Source organism: Chlamydotis macqueenii, chromosome 3, assembly GCF_036417535.1.
Source record: "Chlamydotis macqueenii isolate bChlMac1 chromosome 3, bChlMac1.mat, whole genome shotgun sequence".
NCBI lineage: Eukaryota > Metazoa > Chordata > Aves > Otidiformes > Otididae > Chlamydotis > Chlamydotis macqueenii.
Genome location: NC_141558.1, coordinates 115000340 through 115015141, shown reverse-complemented (window position 1 = coordinate 115015141; position 14802 = coordinate 115000340). Strand labels below are relative to the sequence as shown.

At 45.5% G+C, this 14802-nt stretch overlaps 1 protein-coding gene across 6 annotated transcripts in view; it reads left to right on the top strand.

Moving 5' to 3' along the window:
- Positions 1 to 651: 651 nt before the first annotated feature.
- SHLD1 (shieldin complex subunit 1) overlaps positions 652 to 14802 on the top strand; it is a 112140-nt gene continuing 97989 nt past the window's right edge. The window contains exons 1-3 of one of the 6 annotated variants that reach the window (XM_086743413.1): positions 652 to 700; positions 1267 to 1377; positions 4232 to 4401. In XM_086743413.1, the coding sequence (XP_086599539.1) occupies positions 1283 to 1377; positions 4232 to 4401 (265 nt within the window). In that variant the 5' untranslated portion in view covers positions 652 to 700; positions 1267 to 1282. The other 5 variants (XM_086743416.1, XM_086743412.1, XM_086743415.1 and 2 more) reach the window with 5 other exon arrangements.

The window sequence follows — 14802 nt, the reverse complement described above, 5'->3', positions numbered from 1 at the left end:
CCTTAGGCCCCCCCTCACTAAACAAAACCACGACACCCTGTCAGCTCCCGCCCCCAGCCTGCTGCCTGGGGCTGCTCTGGCCGCGCCTGCCCGCAGCCAAGATGGCTCCGCCCGCTTCACCTCGCCCTTCGCCGACATGGCGGCTGGCGGGTTCGTAGGCGGGGCGGTCTGCTAGGCCCGTCGTCTCCCGGCCGGCAGTGGGTAGGAGGGTCTGAGGGGGGCTGTGGAGGTACGGTCCGGCCTGGGCCAGTCCTGGCGTGCTTTTGGTTTTTCCGTTATTCCTCTCTGCGATGTTTTGCTGTCAGAAACTGGCGGGGAGGCGGAGGCGGCAGCCATGGCAAGGCCGCGGGGGGTTCTGGCTTTGGGGGGGAGGGGGGGCTGGCTCGCACCGGGCCTTTGGGGGGATGCCCTGTGTTGCTCTCGTTTCCCTTTGCTGCCAAGGGAGCGATTGTTGAAATAACGTGTGTATCTGCCTGCAGAAAAGGGAGAAAGAAACGAGACTGGGAGGAAGAGGACCCCCTCTCCTGCACCCCCCAAGTCCAGCTGAGCTAGGCAGCGGTAAGGCCAGCGCCTGGAACCCACTGACTTGCCCATCGCGCATCCCGCAGCGCGTCGTTGTCCCAGCGTGTTTGTGCAGGAAATTCCCAGTAGCAGCGCAGTGAGTGGCCTGGAGACAAAGCCCATTTTCTCCAGCAAATATGTTTGTCCTGGTTGCTCACTGAAAATAATGAGGTAATGGCAGAGGGTGGGAAACAGGATTTGAGTTTCATGGGCCTATGGCTTGCTCTGCAGGCTGGGTTACGTGGCACTCTTAAAACACGTTTATTGGTCGAGGTTTGATGCAGCACAGGCTATCAGTGTTGGTGTCAAAGCACCACTAGATAAACCTGTTGGGGAAATACTTGCTCTTATGCAGGAGGGAGGGAAGGATGCCAGCTGTAATTCACTTATCTGCTTTATGTTTGAATGAACAGCCCATCTGGCAGCTTCATGTAAAGAAAATCTTGGCTTGGTTTCTAGAGTGTACCGACCCCTTTCTCAGATGTCTCCATTGCTGTCAAAAGACTCAAGGGCATTACTAGATGTGCTGTTTCTGATTCCTAGAAAAATTTTTTTCTCTGTGCCAGACCTGACAAACAGTGGTATATGTGATGACTGACTGTTGACTGACTGGCAGGCATATATGCTTTGAAAGGTCACACCATCCGTCAGCCTGATCAGCTGATGCAAAGCATGTAACCAGCCTGTTTGTTTCATTCCAGTGAGCTGGGATTGACAAACCATGAAGGAGGAAGGAGGGGATCCTGAAGTAGTGACAGGCTGTTTGCTTCCAGACTCTGTTCAAGTGGATTGTTTCCGCATCGGTGCTGTTCCCAGGTATGGTACAGAGGTGATAGAGTGTCTCTTCCACATGCCTGAAGGTCCAGAGCTGAGCTGAGGTCTTGCTTATCCTCCCAAGCAAGTCTCTCCATCAGTTTTGGGACTAGAACTGCTGTAGCCTTGACTTACACTGCCTTAGATGGTCAAACTGCATTCTGAAATTGTTGGAGCACTAGACGGAGGTGATCCGGGGGAAAACTTTTTTTTTTTTAAAAAAAAGGTGATTTGTTTTATTTGAACTTGATTATCACATGACTGCACATTTTGTTAGCCTTGTCGTGGCACTGCAAGGAAGGAGTCCAGCACAGGCAGCTGGCAGAGATGGCCAAGATCACAGCAGCCCATATCAATGACAGCCTTAAGCTGCTGTGGTACCACACCAGCAGCACTTGGCCTTGGAGGGGTCGAATTGGTTGCGGTTTTGGTGTGGTATTTTTTCTCCCAGACCAAGGACTGAAATAGGCAATTTTGTTCTCTAAAATATTTATGTACTTAAAAAGTAGTACATATAATGAAAATGATATTTGAGGAAAGTTTCATGGAATCATAGAATGGTTAGGGTTGGAAGGGACCCTCAAGGGTCATCTAGTCCAACCCCCCTGCAAGAAGCAGGGACATCTCCAACCAGATCAGGTTGCTCAGAGCCTCATCCAGCCTGGCCTTGAATGTTTCAAGGGATGGGGCATCCACCACCTCTCTGGGCAGCCTGTTCCAGTGTTCTACAACCCTCATTGTAAAAAAATTTCTTCCTAATATCTAATCTAAATCTACCTCTCTCTATTTTGAAACCGTTACCCCTAGTCCTGTCACAACAGGCCCTGCTGAAGAGTCTCTCCCTTCTCTTCGTTTATTAAACAGAGATCGTCCGTATTTTGAGACATGAACTGCAGTGGAAGAAAAGCTTCCCTCTGATGTGACTGTTGCAGGGCAGAGGGTTGTGTACTATGTTTTTAATCTTCCGCTGTGTTTTTCCAGTGCATTTCTGTGAATGCGTTGACCTTGCTTGTCCCTCCAAGGCAAGGTAGCTGGTCTCCTCCAGTATCATAGCCAACATCTCCACCCTCATTAGCAAGTTAGTCAGCATTCTGCAAAGGTCAGAGGTGCATCTTAGCTACAGGTTTACTCAATGCAGAAGCACCTGAGGAGTGGTGGTTTGTTGTTGTTTTTTTTAATATCTGCATGGGGGTGTTTACTTCATTTTTTGATACTATTCAGATTTCCATCACTTCTAGGGATTTCTTTGGTCCCTGTGGCTGTAACATTCCTCACTGACAACACCCCTGAGAAAAGAGCGTGTTGCCTTCTTAATTTTATGGAAGAGGAAATAAATGTGAGCCTACAAGGTCCCAAGCCATTGCCTGACCACTGGATCTTGTTCCTCTGTCCTATCACTCTTTACCAAAATAGGAGAATGATACAGTTGGTGAAGAGGGCAGCACAGATAGCCACAATCTGCTTTTTAAAATTGCATATAAGTAGACAAAACAGATGACAGAAGAAATTTGCACAGAATCTCCTGGAGTCTTCGCAAGAGCTGGGAATTAAATTCACATTTCATGAGAAACACTCTTGTTCTGTCAATGTTTTTTCCATGAAAAGCATCATCTGTTACTCGAGTGAGGAGAAAAAAACAGCTCACATTTACGCCACCCAATCTCATCATCAGTGCTCAGTGGGTGTTTCAGTGAAGCTCCTGCCTGAAAGTCCTTCTGACGTGAGGCCTTGCAGTAAGGACTGAGTCAATTCCTGCTCTGTTTGGTGTTGCTGGAGGTGTGAGCTGGAGCACAGCAGTGCTCTGCTCAGAGCCTTTACTGTAAGCAGAGAGTCCCAGCTGCCTCACAAGAGGTGGTGCAGAGTGGCCAAAGGCTAATGGCTGAGGTATCAGGTGGAAACTCATGGTGTTCTGGGGCTCTTCTGCATCTTTCCTTGCAGGTGTCTTTCCTTGAGGTCTGTAGGGAGCCCTTCTTACTGAATCAGTGCTAATCATGCTTTGGCCCAAGGACTACTACTTGCTTCTCACTGTCATTCTGTGAGCTGCCCCACCAAGTTTTTGCCTTTCACTCCTCTCCTGCCCCAGACACTTGGTGGCTGTGCTTGGAGCTGCTGAAGTGGAGCACTTTAACTTCATCTTCTCCAGAAGAGATGCCCATCCACTATGGCCCTTGGTGTGGAGCTGGATGGCCCTGCTCTTCACCTATCTGTGTATTCTTGCCCTCTGCAGTGGTGGACTGGTTCAGGGAACTCCAGAGAAGGGTGTTGGGGCGTGGGGATGCTTCCAACTGCAGTTTTCCAAAGTGCTGTGTGCAAGCTATATGACACAGCTGCCCTAGTATCGCCACACCAGGAAATCCTTGCTGTCCCTGTGGGGTTGAGACTACCAAGTTATAGATACTCTTTCCTTTTGCTAGTGAGCGTGATGAATTTCATGAAGAGAGCCACGAAGGATGGGTTTAACTTGTGACATCTAGAAGCATCAATGGTAAGGGGAAGGGACCCTGAAGAACATGTTTCCTTTTAAATTGCACACATAAGATACCTTGAAGTGAATATACCCTGTAGCTTTCTAGTGTGTGGGCCTGAATCTGTACTTCTGGGAAGCCTCTAGGAAAGCCAGATTTGTTGTGGAGTCCTAGTTATCCTGCTAGGGGCTGAGGGCTGTTGTCCATGGGTTTTGCTGTTGTTCCTTTATATCTTTATATTTGCTCTTATTTTCTTAAATGAAGTACCAGTGTGCTAGGACAGCTTCTCTCAGCTCATAAAGCAGTGCAAAAATGCCAGATCATTTGTGTTGAGTTCTGCTTGGATTTTCATGCTCTACAAACCCAGCTCAGTTGTATTTGTGTCTCTGCAGTGGGACCATGGAAGGAAAAGAGACGTCACTAAGTCATCACTCGGAGGAGAGCAGCATATTGGACCTACCTTCTGTTTGTGACCTAGCAGAGTGCTTTCTGCCTCCACACAGCTCTGAAAACAGCGAGGAGCTTTTTCATTCTGTGGATACTTTTCCCTCTGCGCCCACAGGTAACAGCTTCTGCCTCCCCACAAACTCTTTCTGTAGCCAGTGCACTATCTATTTACGTAGTGTGTCATTTGACTGAGTAACAACAGTCTGATACTCGTGCATCTGCCTTGTCTTAAAACACAGTTTACCAGAACTACAGACTAGTCTGTTCCAGCTTGACAGATACAGTGGGAACTGTGGGTTGATGAGACACAGGAGAGGATTTCAGAGGGTATCATCAGCTGCTAATGTTTTGACAACACTGTTTCCTCATGTTTAGTGTGTTCTCAGAGGAAGAGAGTTACTTGAACTAACCCACAGTGCAGTCCTCCAGGCATCAGTAGGAAATACTGTCTCAAATTACCATAGTCAGTAAGAAATCTTTTAAAACTATTCCTTATGTGCTTCATGTGCTCATCATGTATCTTCCACTCATGAGCTCAGGATGTGACCTCTGTAGCCTGTTACTTTGAAATTATATCAGTGAATGTTTGCTTGTGCTAGTGACATGAGTGTGATGAGAACTACTTCGGTTCAGCTCTCGGGAGACAGCAGTTTTCTCACTTGAAGCAGGACTGATTCCTGCAGAAGTAGCATTTCAGATCAGCTACTACTCCAGATTCTCAGGAGTAGTGGTGTATCTGAGAAGATCAAGGGATAGCTGGCGCATTCTGATCGTTATACCACTCAGCCCAGTCAGCGTGTATGTATGGCAAGAAGTGTGAAATTGAAATGCACTGTCCTGGTGCCACTTCTTGCCATAGCGACTGGGCTGAGGTTTGTAGTCATTGTATTTAATATTGTGGGGGGAATATAAAATCTGATCAGCAAAGAATGTGTGGAGATGGTTTGTCAAGGTACCTGAGCAGATGAAATGTCATCAGTGACATTTCTGGTTGCTTTGAAGTCTTAAGTACTGTAGAAGTAGAGTTTGGCTCCTCTTCTTCCTCTGGCACTGTATGGTTTACTTGGGCCTAGTTCCAACAAGTCAGCTTGGAATTAGGCGTGTGAATTTTTTCAGTGGGAATTCCACTATTTTGCATGCTAAACAGGTAAGCAGCTGGATCTACCAAACTAGTCTAGCTCTGTTGGTGTTGACTACTTGCCTGTGCAGTTGTCTTCACCTCTGATTGTGGGACATCCAGAACTCTAATGAAATCTCAAACAGTAGATACCAGTCCTTGCTCTGGTTTTCCTATGCAGGCCAGGAATCACAGAATCATAGAATGGTTTGGGCTGGAAGGGACCTTTAAAGGTTATCTAGTCCAACCCCCATGCAAGGAGCAGGGACATCTCCGACCAGATCAGGTTGTTCAGAGTGTCATGCAACCTGGCCTTGAATGTTTCCAGGGATTGGTTATCCACCACCCCTATGGGGAACCTGTCCCAGTGTTCCACCAGCATCATTGTAAAAGAATTTTTCTTAATGTCTAATCTAAATCTATGTCCCTCTATTTTTAAACCATTACCCCTAGTCCTGTCATAGCAGGCCCTGCTGAAGAGTCTTTCCCCATCTTTCTTGTAGGCCCCCTTTAGGTCCTGGAAGGCCACTGTAAGGTCTCCCCAGAGCCTCCTCTTCTCCAGGCTGAAAAGCTCCGACTCTCTCAGCCTGTCCTCATAGGAGAGGTGCTCCAGCCCTCTTTAAGTCACGTGTCTTATGTTACTGGTGATGCAAATCTTCTACTGTAACCTTTGCTGTAAACCATGATTGATACTACATTCCATGATCCATATTGCATTAGAGGAATAGTGTATCTGATTTGAGGCTTTGCTTTGGTTTTTGTGTGTAAGAGTGGTGACTGCCACTACGAGGAATGTCCTGAGCAACCTTTTCCGCTCTTGTAGAAGAGGAGGATGAAGAAGTTCCTCTAACAGTGAGAAAGGCTGGAAGGCATTTGTCTGCTTAGATTTCACAAGCCCTGTGTAGCAAGTATGAAGAAATTCTGCGAGCTGTGAGGCAGTTCCTGCAATGTTTGTAGAGCAGTTTTGTTGCTCAAACACCATTTAGTGTGGCTCGGGACAACTGGACTTGATTGCTCTGATGAATGGGATGCACAGAAGAACTGCATGACCACTCAGCAGTCCTAAGACTGGTCTAAGGCATAGCAGCGGTGACATATGTGGAAATGGCTCTAAACCCAAGTGATAGCACTGGGCAAGTCATTTACGGTATGTGGAATATGTAGCTAAAGCTCAGTACCAAGGTATGCTGAGAGGCCAGGTCCTGCCTCCTTGCTGTCTCCAAGACCCCCTGGTGCCAGCAAGGATTCCAGGTGTGCTGAGGAGGGCGGATCAGGCCTAGGAACTGTCTCCTTCATCGCTGGTTTTAGAGGCCCTCTTGCAGCTAGAACTGCTTTGCAATAACTGTGGGATGCACTGTAAAATGGTTCCTTAAACTGTGCTTCTGGTAGTGAAATAACCAAGTGTTACATTGGACTCAGGAACTGTGATGTTCAGAGTATAAACTTTCTCCTTATTACAATATCAAACCAATATACAACCAATATACAACCTTAAACTCTCTTTCTTTTTTGAGGCAACTTTAGCTTTCTAATCCATTGTATCTGGTTGGTGTGGCAGAACAGGCAGGAGGATGGTTTTAAAAACAGTCTGCTTGTGTCAGACCTTCTTGGATGAGCAAATTCTGTCAAAAGTATCTTGGGAAAGGAAGCTGTTTTGCTTGTTTGTTTTCTCATGAGATATTGTAAACTGGTGGTATGACACAAGATGAATTAGGAGAGTGGGGGAGGCTCTAGCTTGCAGCCCACAGTATGACCTGGGGCTTGGGCAGGATGGATGGTCTTCTCATCAAACTTGAAAAACCTTTATTAGGGGTGAAGATCTTCCTTAGTGACTTAAAAGCATTTCCAAAAGGCCATTAGGTCTCTGGGAATGTGACAGCTTCCTTAGGAAAGAAGCAGATAGACAGGACAGGCTGTGTTTTCTGACATCTGTCACATGAACTGGAGTGAGACTGACTAAAATATGCCGTCCCAGCCTCAGGAGTCGGAAATGGATGTGGAGGTATTCCTAGTGCCTGAGTCACTTGTAATAGGTATTGTTAGTCTAGAGAGGTTCCGTCACTGGTGACGGCAGAAGATAGTACCCATTAGCCATGAAAACAGGGCCTGATGAAAGCAGGCATCCAGAGGCAAGAAAACAGTAGTCCTGTGGGAATACTACTAAATGTTTAAGTTATTTATGTATAAATGATTTTACGATTTGTGCGGGAGTGAGGGTCCTGCTCTTGCAACAAACATGCGTACTTTTAGCTTACTTTCATAGAGAGTTCAAGTGTTTAAGCAGGGATAGACTGAGAAAAATAATTGATCAGTGAACTTTTCAGTATGCTTCCTTTTTTTCTTTTACTCCGTACTGGAAAAGAATAATACAAAAAATTCATTATTTATAGTGTTTCTAATCTGTATCACTCGATAGCGCAATGCTGCAGCAACACCTTGCTAGTTCCTCTAGGTTAAGAAAAGTTGCCAGCTAAAGTTCTTACTTGGCAGCACTCAGGATGTGTGTGTGCGGGGAAGCCTTGAATTATTTTGATTAATATTTGAAAGCAGCTAATAAAGGTTGTTTACTATTAAATAAGTCACTGGCAGCGTTTCTTTTTACTTGTAGGGCACTGAACCAGAGCATACCAGACACAGTGGAAACAGTCTTTGCCTGGAAAAATTGCAGCATAAAAAAGGGCTAGACAATAGACTACGGATGTGGTGCAGACAGGGTCCTGGGCTCTGCCCATGCTGCGTGGTCTGACAGAGCTGGGTTTGCCAGCGCAGCCCTGCAGTGATGCTACCAAGCTTGGAGGCAGCATTTGAGAGCTCAGCTGTGGCACCAGGCTTGAGAGGCTGCCTATCTGAAGAATGGGCAGAGCTCAGCTCCATCTCCATGCTGTTCTCTGAGGCTAGCGATCTTGGGAGGGTGGGTCTTCTTGTTTGTCCTGGAGCTTCTCCCTTAATCTCTTTTTCTTTGTAATGAAAAGTAGTTGCAAAGCTGTGTCCTTAGGAGAATGGATGGGTAGACAGGGTCACCCAGTGGAAGGGGAAGATACCTGGGAAATGTAGCGTCACAGGAACAGACAAAATAGAGGAAGGATGATGCTGGAGAGATGAGGTGGAGCAGGAAGATGGAGTGTGATTGGAGGGGCCTGTGTGTATCTAAAAGCTGGCTAGATTTTAACAAAAATTAATAAAAGCCAGTTTGGGGGGATAGAGGTGTTCAACCTTTAGTTGCCTCTCCAAAAGCACTACTTCTGTTCCTGCAATTGGCTTCAGATTTGAGCCCAGGTTTACCTTTGGTTATTTTCTGTGGACTGCCTGACCTGTCTCACGCAGCGAGTGCCAGGCTGTCTGTAACCCTGCTTCTTATTCCTGCTCCATCCCTAGCGCTGGTACACAGGTGGCCACGTGAGGAGTCAGCTCAGGGGATTGACCCAGCTTGCTGGGCAGCCATGTGAATATTTCCGTGGATGAGATGGGGACAACTGCTCTTTCTGGCAGCAACACAGGCATACGCCAAGATACAGCAGTGTGCAACGTGTCTTGTCTTTCATAGGTCTTTCCAGAAGGATGGCTTCTGGAAAAAGTAATGTTAGAGCATTTATTGCTTTTCCTGATAAATGCAGGGAGAACCATTTCACTGGAGCCTCACTGGCTCCAGGCAAATCAGTGAGTCTGGATCACAGCACTGCTGCTGAAATTGCTGCCCAAATCAAGAGGACACCTGATTGCAAGATTGTCCTAGTTTAAAAATAAAAGTAATCATTATTTTTGTACTGTTCCAGTTGCTTATTGGGTTTTCGATCAACCAAGCATGTGTGTTAAACAAAGCAGAGGTTTCCAACATGTTAACACAGCTGTCAGTTCTATAGGCAATTGGGATTCCTCTGAAAAAAAATGCTACGCATGCCCAGCGAATTTACGTGCTTAGTTTTGCAACGGGTTGTTATGTATTTTATTAGCAGCTGAGGAGTCACGTTAATGCTGGTGCATGTGTTCTGACTTGTCCTTAGATGCTCTCTCCTGTTTACCGTGTCCGCTTGCCTGTCAAGTGTTGCTCAATCTCTTCTGCAGAAGTGGGTTGTGTTTACTGTTCTTCAGTAAGTCTGGCGTGGTTTGTGCTTTTTCTGTATGGGAGTTGTGCGCAAGTACTGACATAGAAACTGAAAATGAAAGGAGCAGTCCGTACTTGTCATGTCAGCAGGAACCTTTCAGGGCCGACACCTGATGGGCGCTTGGAGATTCGGTTCAACCCAGAACTCAATGTATTCATTCATTACTTGCTATGGAAATCATAGCTTGGCTGTCTGAACTACTGCTACCAAAAGTTGCAGAATTTTCAAAATGGCTTTTTGTCTGGCCATACTGAAGACAACCTGAAGGCTAAAGACTTTTATATATTTTTCTCATTTAAGAGCTCTATGTTATGCTTGTAAATCCAGAACGCGCATGGTATTTTACATGACTTCCAGAGTGAGCCAAAGCAGAGCTAAGAAGGACTTGTACTTGCACTCTTGGCTGCTGTGGGTAGATGCAGAAACTTCTGATAGTCTCCCTTTACCACAAGATACAGAACACCCAAAGAATATCTTACTTTTTGGCTTGATGTGGAGATGAAGCGGAGGGTGCTGCATAAAGGTGCTTTGTGCTGCTATGAAAAGTCTCCTTTGGCTGCAGGAAGTTAACGTGCTCTCCAACTTGCAAACCTTCTTCACTTTGAACTGTGATGCCAAACAGTATTGGAATTAATTTTTTTCTTTTAGGCGGGTGACCTTGTCCCTGCTGAGGATCATGGCCTCTATTTGGGGAAGTATTGGCTTTTTATTAGTTTTGGTTTATTTCCTGCTGCCCTCTAGTGAGAAATGTTACCCATTTCTGATCCTACCAGCCTTATATGCTTGGAACTTCAAGAACTAGTGATTTTTACTTTTTTTTTTTTTTTTTTTTTTTTCTTCAGCTGGTGATGGGGTTGTATGTCACTGTACTGAGCTCAGTCCTGTGTCAGTTTACTGCTATTGAGAAATGATGCTGAACAATCCCCAGGGCTGATGTGGGAATAATTCTCAGAAGTGTTGGTTGCACGTTGTTTACTGCATGGTTTTTGGCATACAGTGGCAAATGTTGTCTGTTGCTGAAGTATTTGTTTTTGTCTGGGAATAACTTTCCTACTTTTGTCTGTTACAATTACAGCTGTGCTGGGATCTGATTTTGTTATGGAAATGAAAAGTCTTTAAAGTTTAGTTTTATTGTTTTTTTGGATGCAGCTGTCATTTTTTTTGGCCTTTCTAAAAGTTCTGTTTTTAGCAACTTCATCTTTTATCTCTGATACTGGTATAAACATCCAGTTGTTTGTCAAGGTGAGTGATTTGTTTAGCTTATCAAAAGCAAAGAAACACCTGCTTTCAAATGAATGTGTTTTTTCTTTTTTTTTAATTGATGATTTCTGACCAAGCACACTATCAAATATGATCAAAATGCTAGATTTTTCTGTTGTAGTTCAGTTCTGATCGGGACCAGACTACGCAGTCTCTCTCTCACTCCCCCCACCCTCCGAGAGAATAGGGGGAGATGATAGAAGAAAAACAGCTCGAGGTTTGAGATAAGGACAGGGAGAAATCCTTAAAGTTACCGTCACGGGCAAAACAGACTCGACTTGGGGAAAAATATTCATTTATTTCTAAAACTAGCAGGAGAATGAGACAAGGAACAAGATAACCTCCCCCCACCCCTCCCTCTTCCCGGGCTTAACATTATCTCTACTACCTTCCCTCCCCGGCCGGCACAGTGGGGAAGAGGGAATGGGCGTCGCGGTCAGTTCATCACGCGTTGTTTTATGCCGCTGCGTCATCGTCGGGGGAAGAACTCCTCGCATTCCTCCTCTGCTCCAGCGTGGGGTCCCTCCCACGGGCCACAGTCCTTCGTGAAACTGCTCCGGCGTGGGTCATCTCTTCCACGGAGTTCAGTCCTTCCAGAACAGCTGTCCCAGCGGGCCCTCCACGGGCCACAGCTGCCTTCAGGCCTCCACCTGCTCTGGTGTGGGGTCCTCCACGGGCTGCAGGTGGATCTCTGCCCCTCCGTGGACCTCCATGGGCTGCAGGGGGACAACCTGCTCCACCATGGTCATCACCACAGGCTGCAGGGGAATCTTGGCCGCATTACTCCTCCCCCTCCTTCTTCACTGACTTTGGCGTCCACAGCCGTTCCTCACAAGAAAAATTCTTCACAACAGGCTGGCATACACCTCTCAGGATCTTTTTACATCTCATTCACATCTCATCTCCTCTCCACTTCTTGCGGCCGGGCCAGGCTGAGTTGGGCCCAGTCGGCTGCCCGGCAGGAGGCCAGAGGGTGAGGCCTGCAAGGCCCACAAGGCTTGTGCCTCCCCCTCTCTGCCCCCGCCCTCGCTCGGCTGCTTCACATCTTCTCTCCTTTTTCTTCTGTTTTCCCCTTCTTAAATACGTTATCGCAGAGGCGTTATCACGGGACATTCTGCTACCAATTGGCTCGGCCTTGGCCAGCAGTGGGTCCGCCCTAGGCCCGGCAGAGTCCACTGAACAAAGGGGAACAACTTCTAGCAGTTTCCTACAGAAGCTGCCACCTTAGGCCCCCCCTCACTAAACAAAACCAGAACATTTTCTTAATACTCTAGTCTTCTCAAGGGGAAAACAAAACATGAAATGTTTAAAATCTTAATAATTTTGTAGAGGTGTTGTGATCCAGTGGGGCAGGTGCTCAGTGAACTTGAATTTATGCAGCTCCACTCAAGTCACAGGCAGGCCCTTGGGTTGGGTAACTACATGGTTCTGGTGAATTTGGCAGCATTAACTTTCCAAGTGTCTCTTTGTGGCCTACTTGTGTTGAAAATTGAATGAAGCTGCAAAATGGAATTCATGCCACCTTACATAAAAGGAATACAGGGAAACCACATGACACAAAAAATAAAGCACTCAGCACCACCGAGTCACTGAAGGTCTTACATCTTTTGTAAATTAATTTTTCAGGAATGTGTTACATAAAGCATCCAGCTAAAAATAATTCCTGGAAGAGAAAAAGACAGTGCTTTATTCTTCACAGTCTGAGGAAGAAAACTAATCCTATTACAAGGAGAATTAGAGCACTATATTTATATCAGGAAGGGAAAAAACTGAACCATGTGACTTGCCTTTTAGACTTTAATGCTTCAGAGTATCTCTGTGTTCTGTGAAAATGAACAGTTTGTACTAAACCATTAATAATTAGAAATCAAGTCCAGAGGAAATGCTTCAGTAACAAAGACAAGGAGTTGTGCTTACGCGCTGAAGTTGTCTGATCGAATTCTGCGGTTCTGTGCTTGAAGGAGAGCTTGGAAGTTTGTCTCTCGGGTGTGCTGGGAGCAACTGTGAAGCGCAGTTGTGTGCTGTAGTCTGAGGTTTTGTATTTACTTGTTTAGAGTTGCATCTTTGCTCAGAGTGAATTTTCTTCTGCTACTCAGCTCATTTTTATTTTACTTTTCCCCAGAAAAAGAGGATTTGCTAGGTTTGCTGTCTTTAGACACGCAGCTCCAGCTGTATCCACCAATCTAATTACCAAGCCTTTCAACATGGGCCAGGAGCATAATACATGTTCTGCATGTAATCCTTGAATCCTTAAAAAGTGCTGGCATGATACAGAACGTGGAATTTGTATATTTGAGGGTGACTTTGAGGGACCATCACTGTTGTTTCCTTTCATTAATTGTTTTTAATTGAGCGTATAGGCTAATTAAACCCTTGCTAGCCTCTCTATGTAGAGGCAGAAACAGAATGGGTTGATTTCCAATTTGGGATGCTCCCATCAAACTTTAAACAGTGAAATGGTTTCTAAATTGTTCTAAGTGTTTTAACTTTCTAAATGTTTCTACGTGGTTCTAAATGTTAGCGGGAGTTTTGTTTCCTCCCTAAAGGTAGTCCTAAGCAGTTGTCTATCAAATTTGTGACTGGATGCTGTAGCCTTGTACTGAGAACTCTACTGTATGATTACTGCAGAGCTAGGAGCTGGTGACTCATCCCCATGGTAGCTTTAGGAGCTGGGCAAAAATTGCCATTGCTTAATGAGTCACCTTTTGTCAGTAAGTGCAACAGACAAAGTATCTATGGAAGTGCTGGGTTTTTTTGTTTTTTGTTTTTTGTTTTTTTTTAGTGATACATGTTTGAGTGCGTTTGTGATGCTGGATTTAGAGCTTCAGAGACAGAGAAAATATCTCCAGCTGTAATAAGGATGACAGAGATGAAGTTTTATGTTTCAGGTACTTGACAGTAACTTTCACAGATAGAGACTGATCCAGAGCTCCCTGCTGATGCCAGCTAATACTGTTTTGGGTCTGTAGAGCCCCTGCAATAAGCTGAGTAACTGCATTTCCCCAGACTGTCCAGGGAGTTGGCTGCTCAGCTCCCTACAGGACCGAAAACTTTCTCTGCATTGAATTGATAAGCTCTTCAAGTTAGCAAAACATATCTACTTTGTAGTACTTAATGATAAGTCCTGAGGGGGAAGGGGGGAGCCTTGTGGCTGAAGGTGCGTGCACCTTAAGATTTGCCAGTTCGTTACCCAGGAAGTAGTTCAGTTGAAATCTAATAGCAAAGAACTGATTAGATCTGTGGTCTTGAGCCAGACTTCCAGAGACGGTCTTTTTCCTTTTCTTTTCCTGAAATCATCATTCTGCAAAGATGCTGCCCTGTATTTAAAGGGTGCTGATAAACCTAGGATGCCCCATTTTTTTTTTTTATTAACAGTTAATGAGTTGAGGCAAACAGATGTGCTGTACATGCAAGACTGAATGTGTTTGTTCAAAGCCAAATCCTGCTCTTTTCCCACCTTGTCCCACAGTCCTTTTCCAGCAAAACTGGTCACACTGACTGCCTCTAGTCTGCTCTGTGATCTTAGGCATGGCTCTTCACTGCTGTGGTCTCTGTTTCTCGTACCTGTGGGCTCTGTGCATCTCACTCGTATGGTTGATGAGCGACATGGGGCAGCGACCATGCTGTGCTCCATAGCTATCTGCTATACAGAGGACAGTGAAGTCTCTAGCAATCTTCTGGGATCACAAAGCCAAGCCAGACCTTGTACGTATTTGACCCAGGTACAAAGAACCTGTTGTTTTAAACTTTTGAAGGAAGTTTATGTAGTTCTCATTTGGTCAGAGAAGGTGAAACAAGCTTGAGTAAGACTTCAGTAAGACACTTCAAGAGTAAGGAACAGTAAATACTCCTGATGGAACCATTAAGCCATGAACCAGAGAACACATTTGTCCAATTCACCATTGAGAACAAGACATGTTTCTGAGGTAGCTCATAACTCTTTAGGTTATTTTCCATTTTAAATGTAAAGTTCGTACGTTGTGAAGATGATGCAGAGTTGCTGTGGTGCACTAAATGACCTAGAGCCTGGATACTG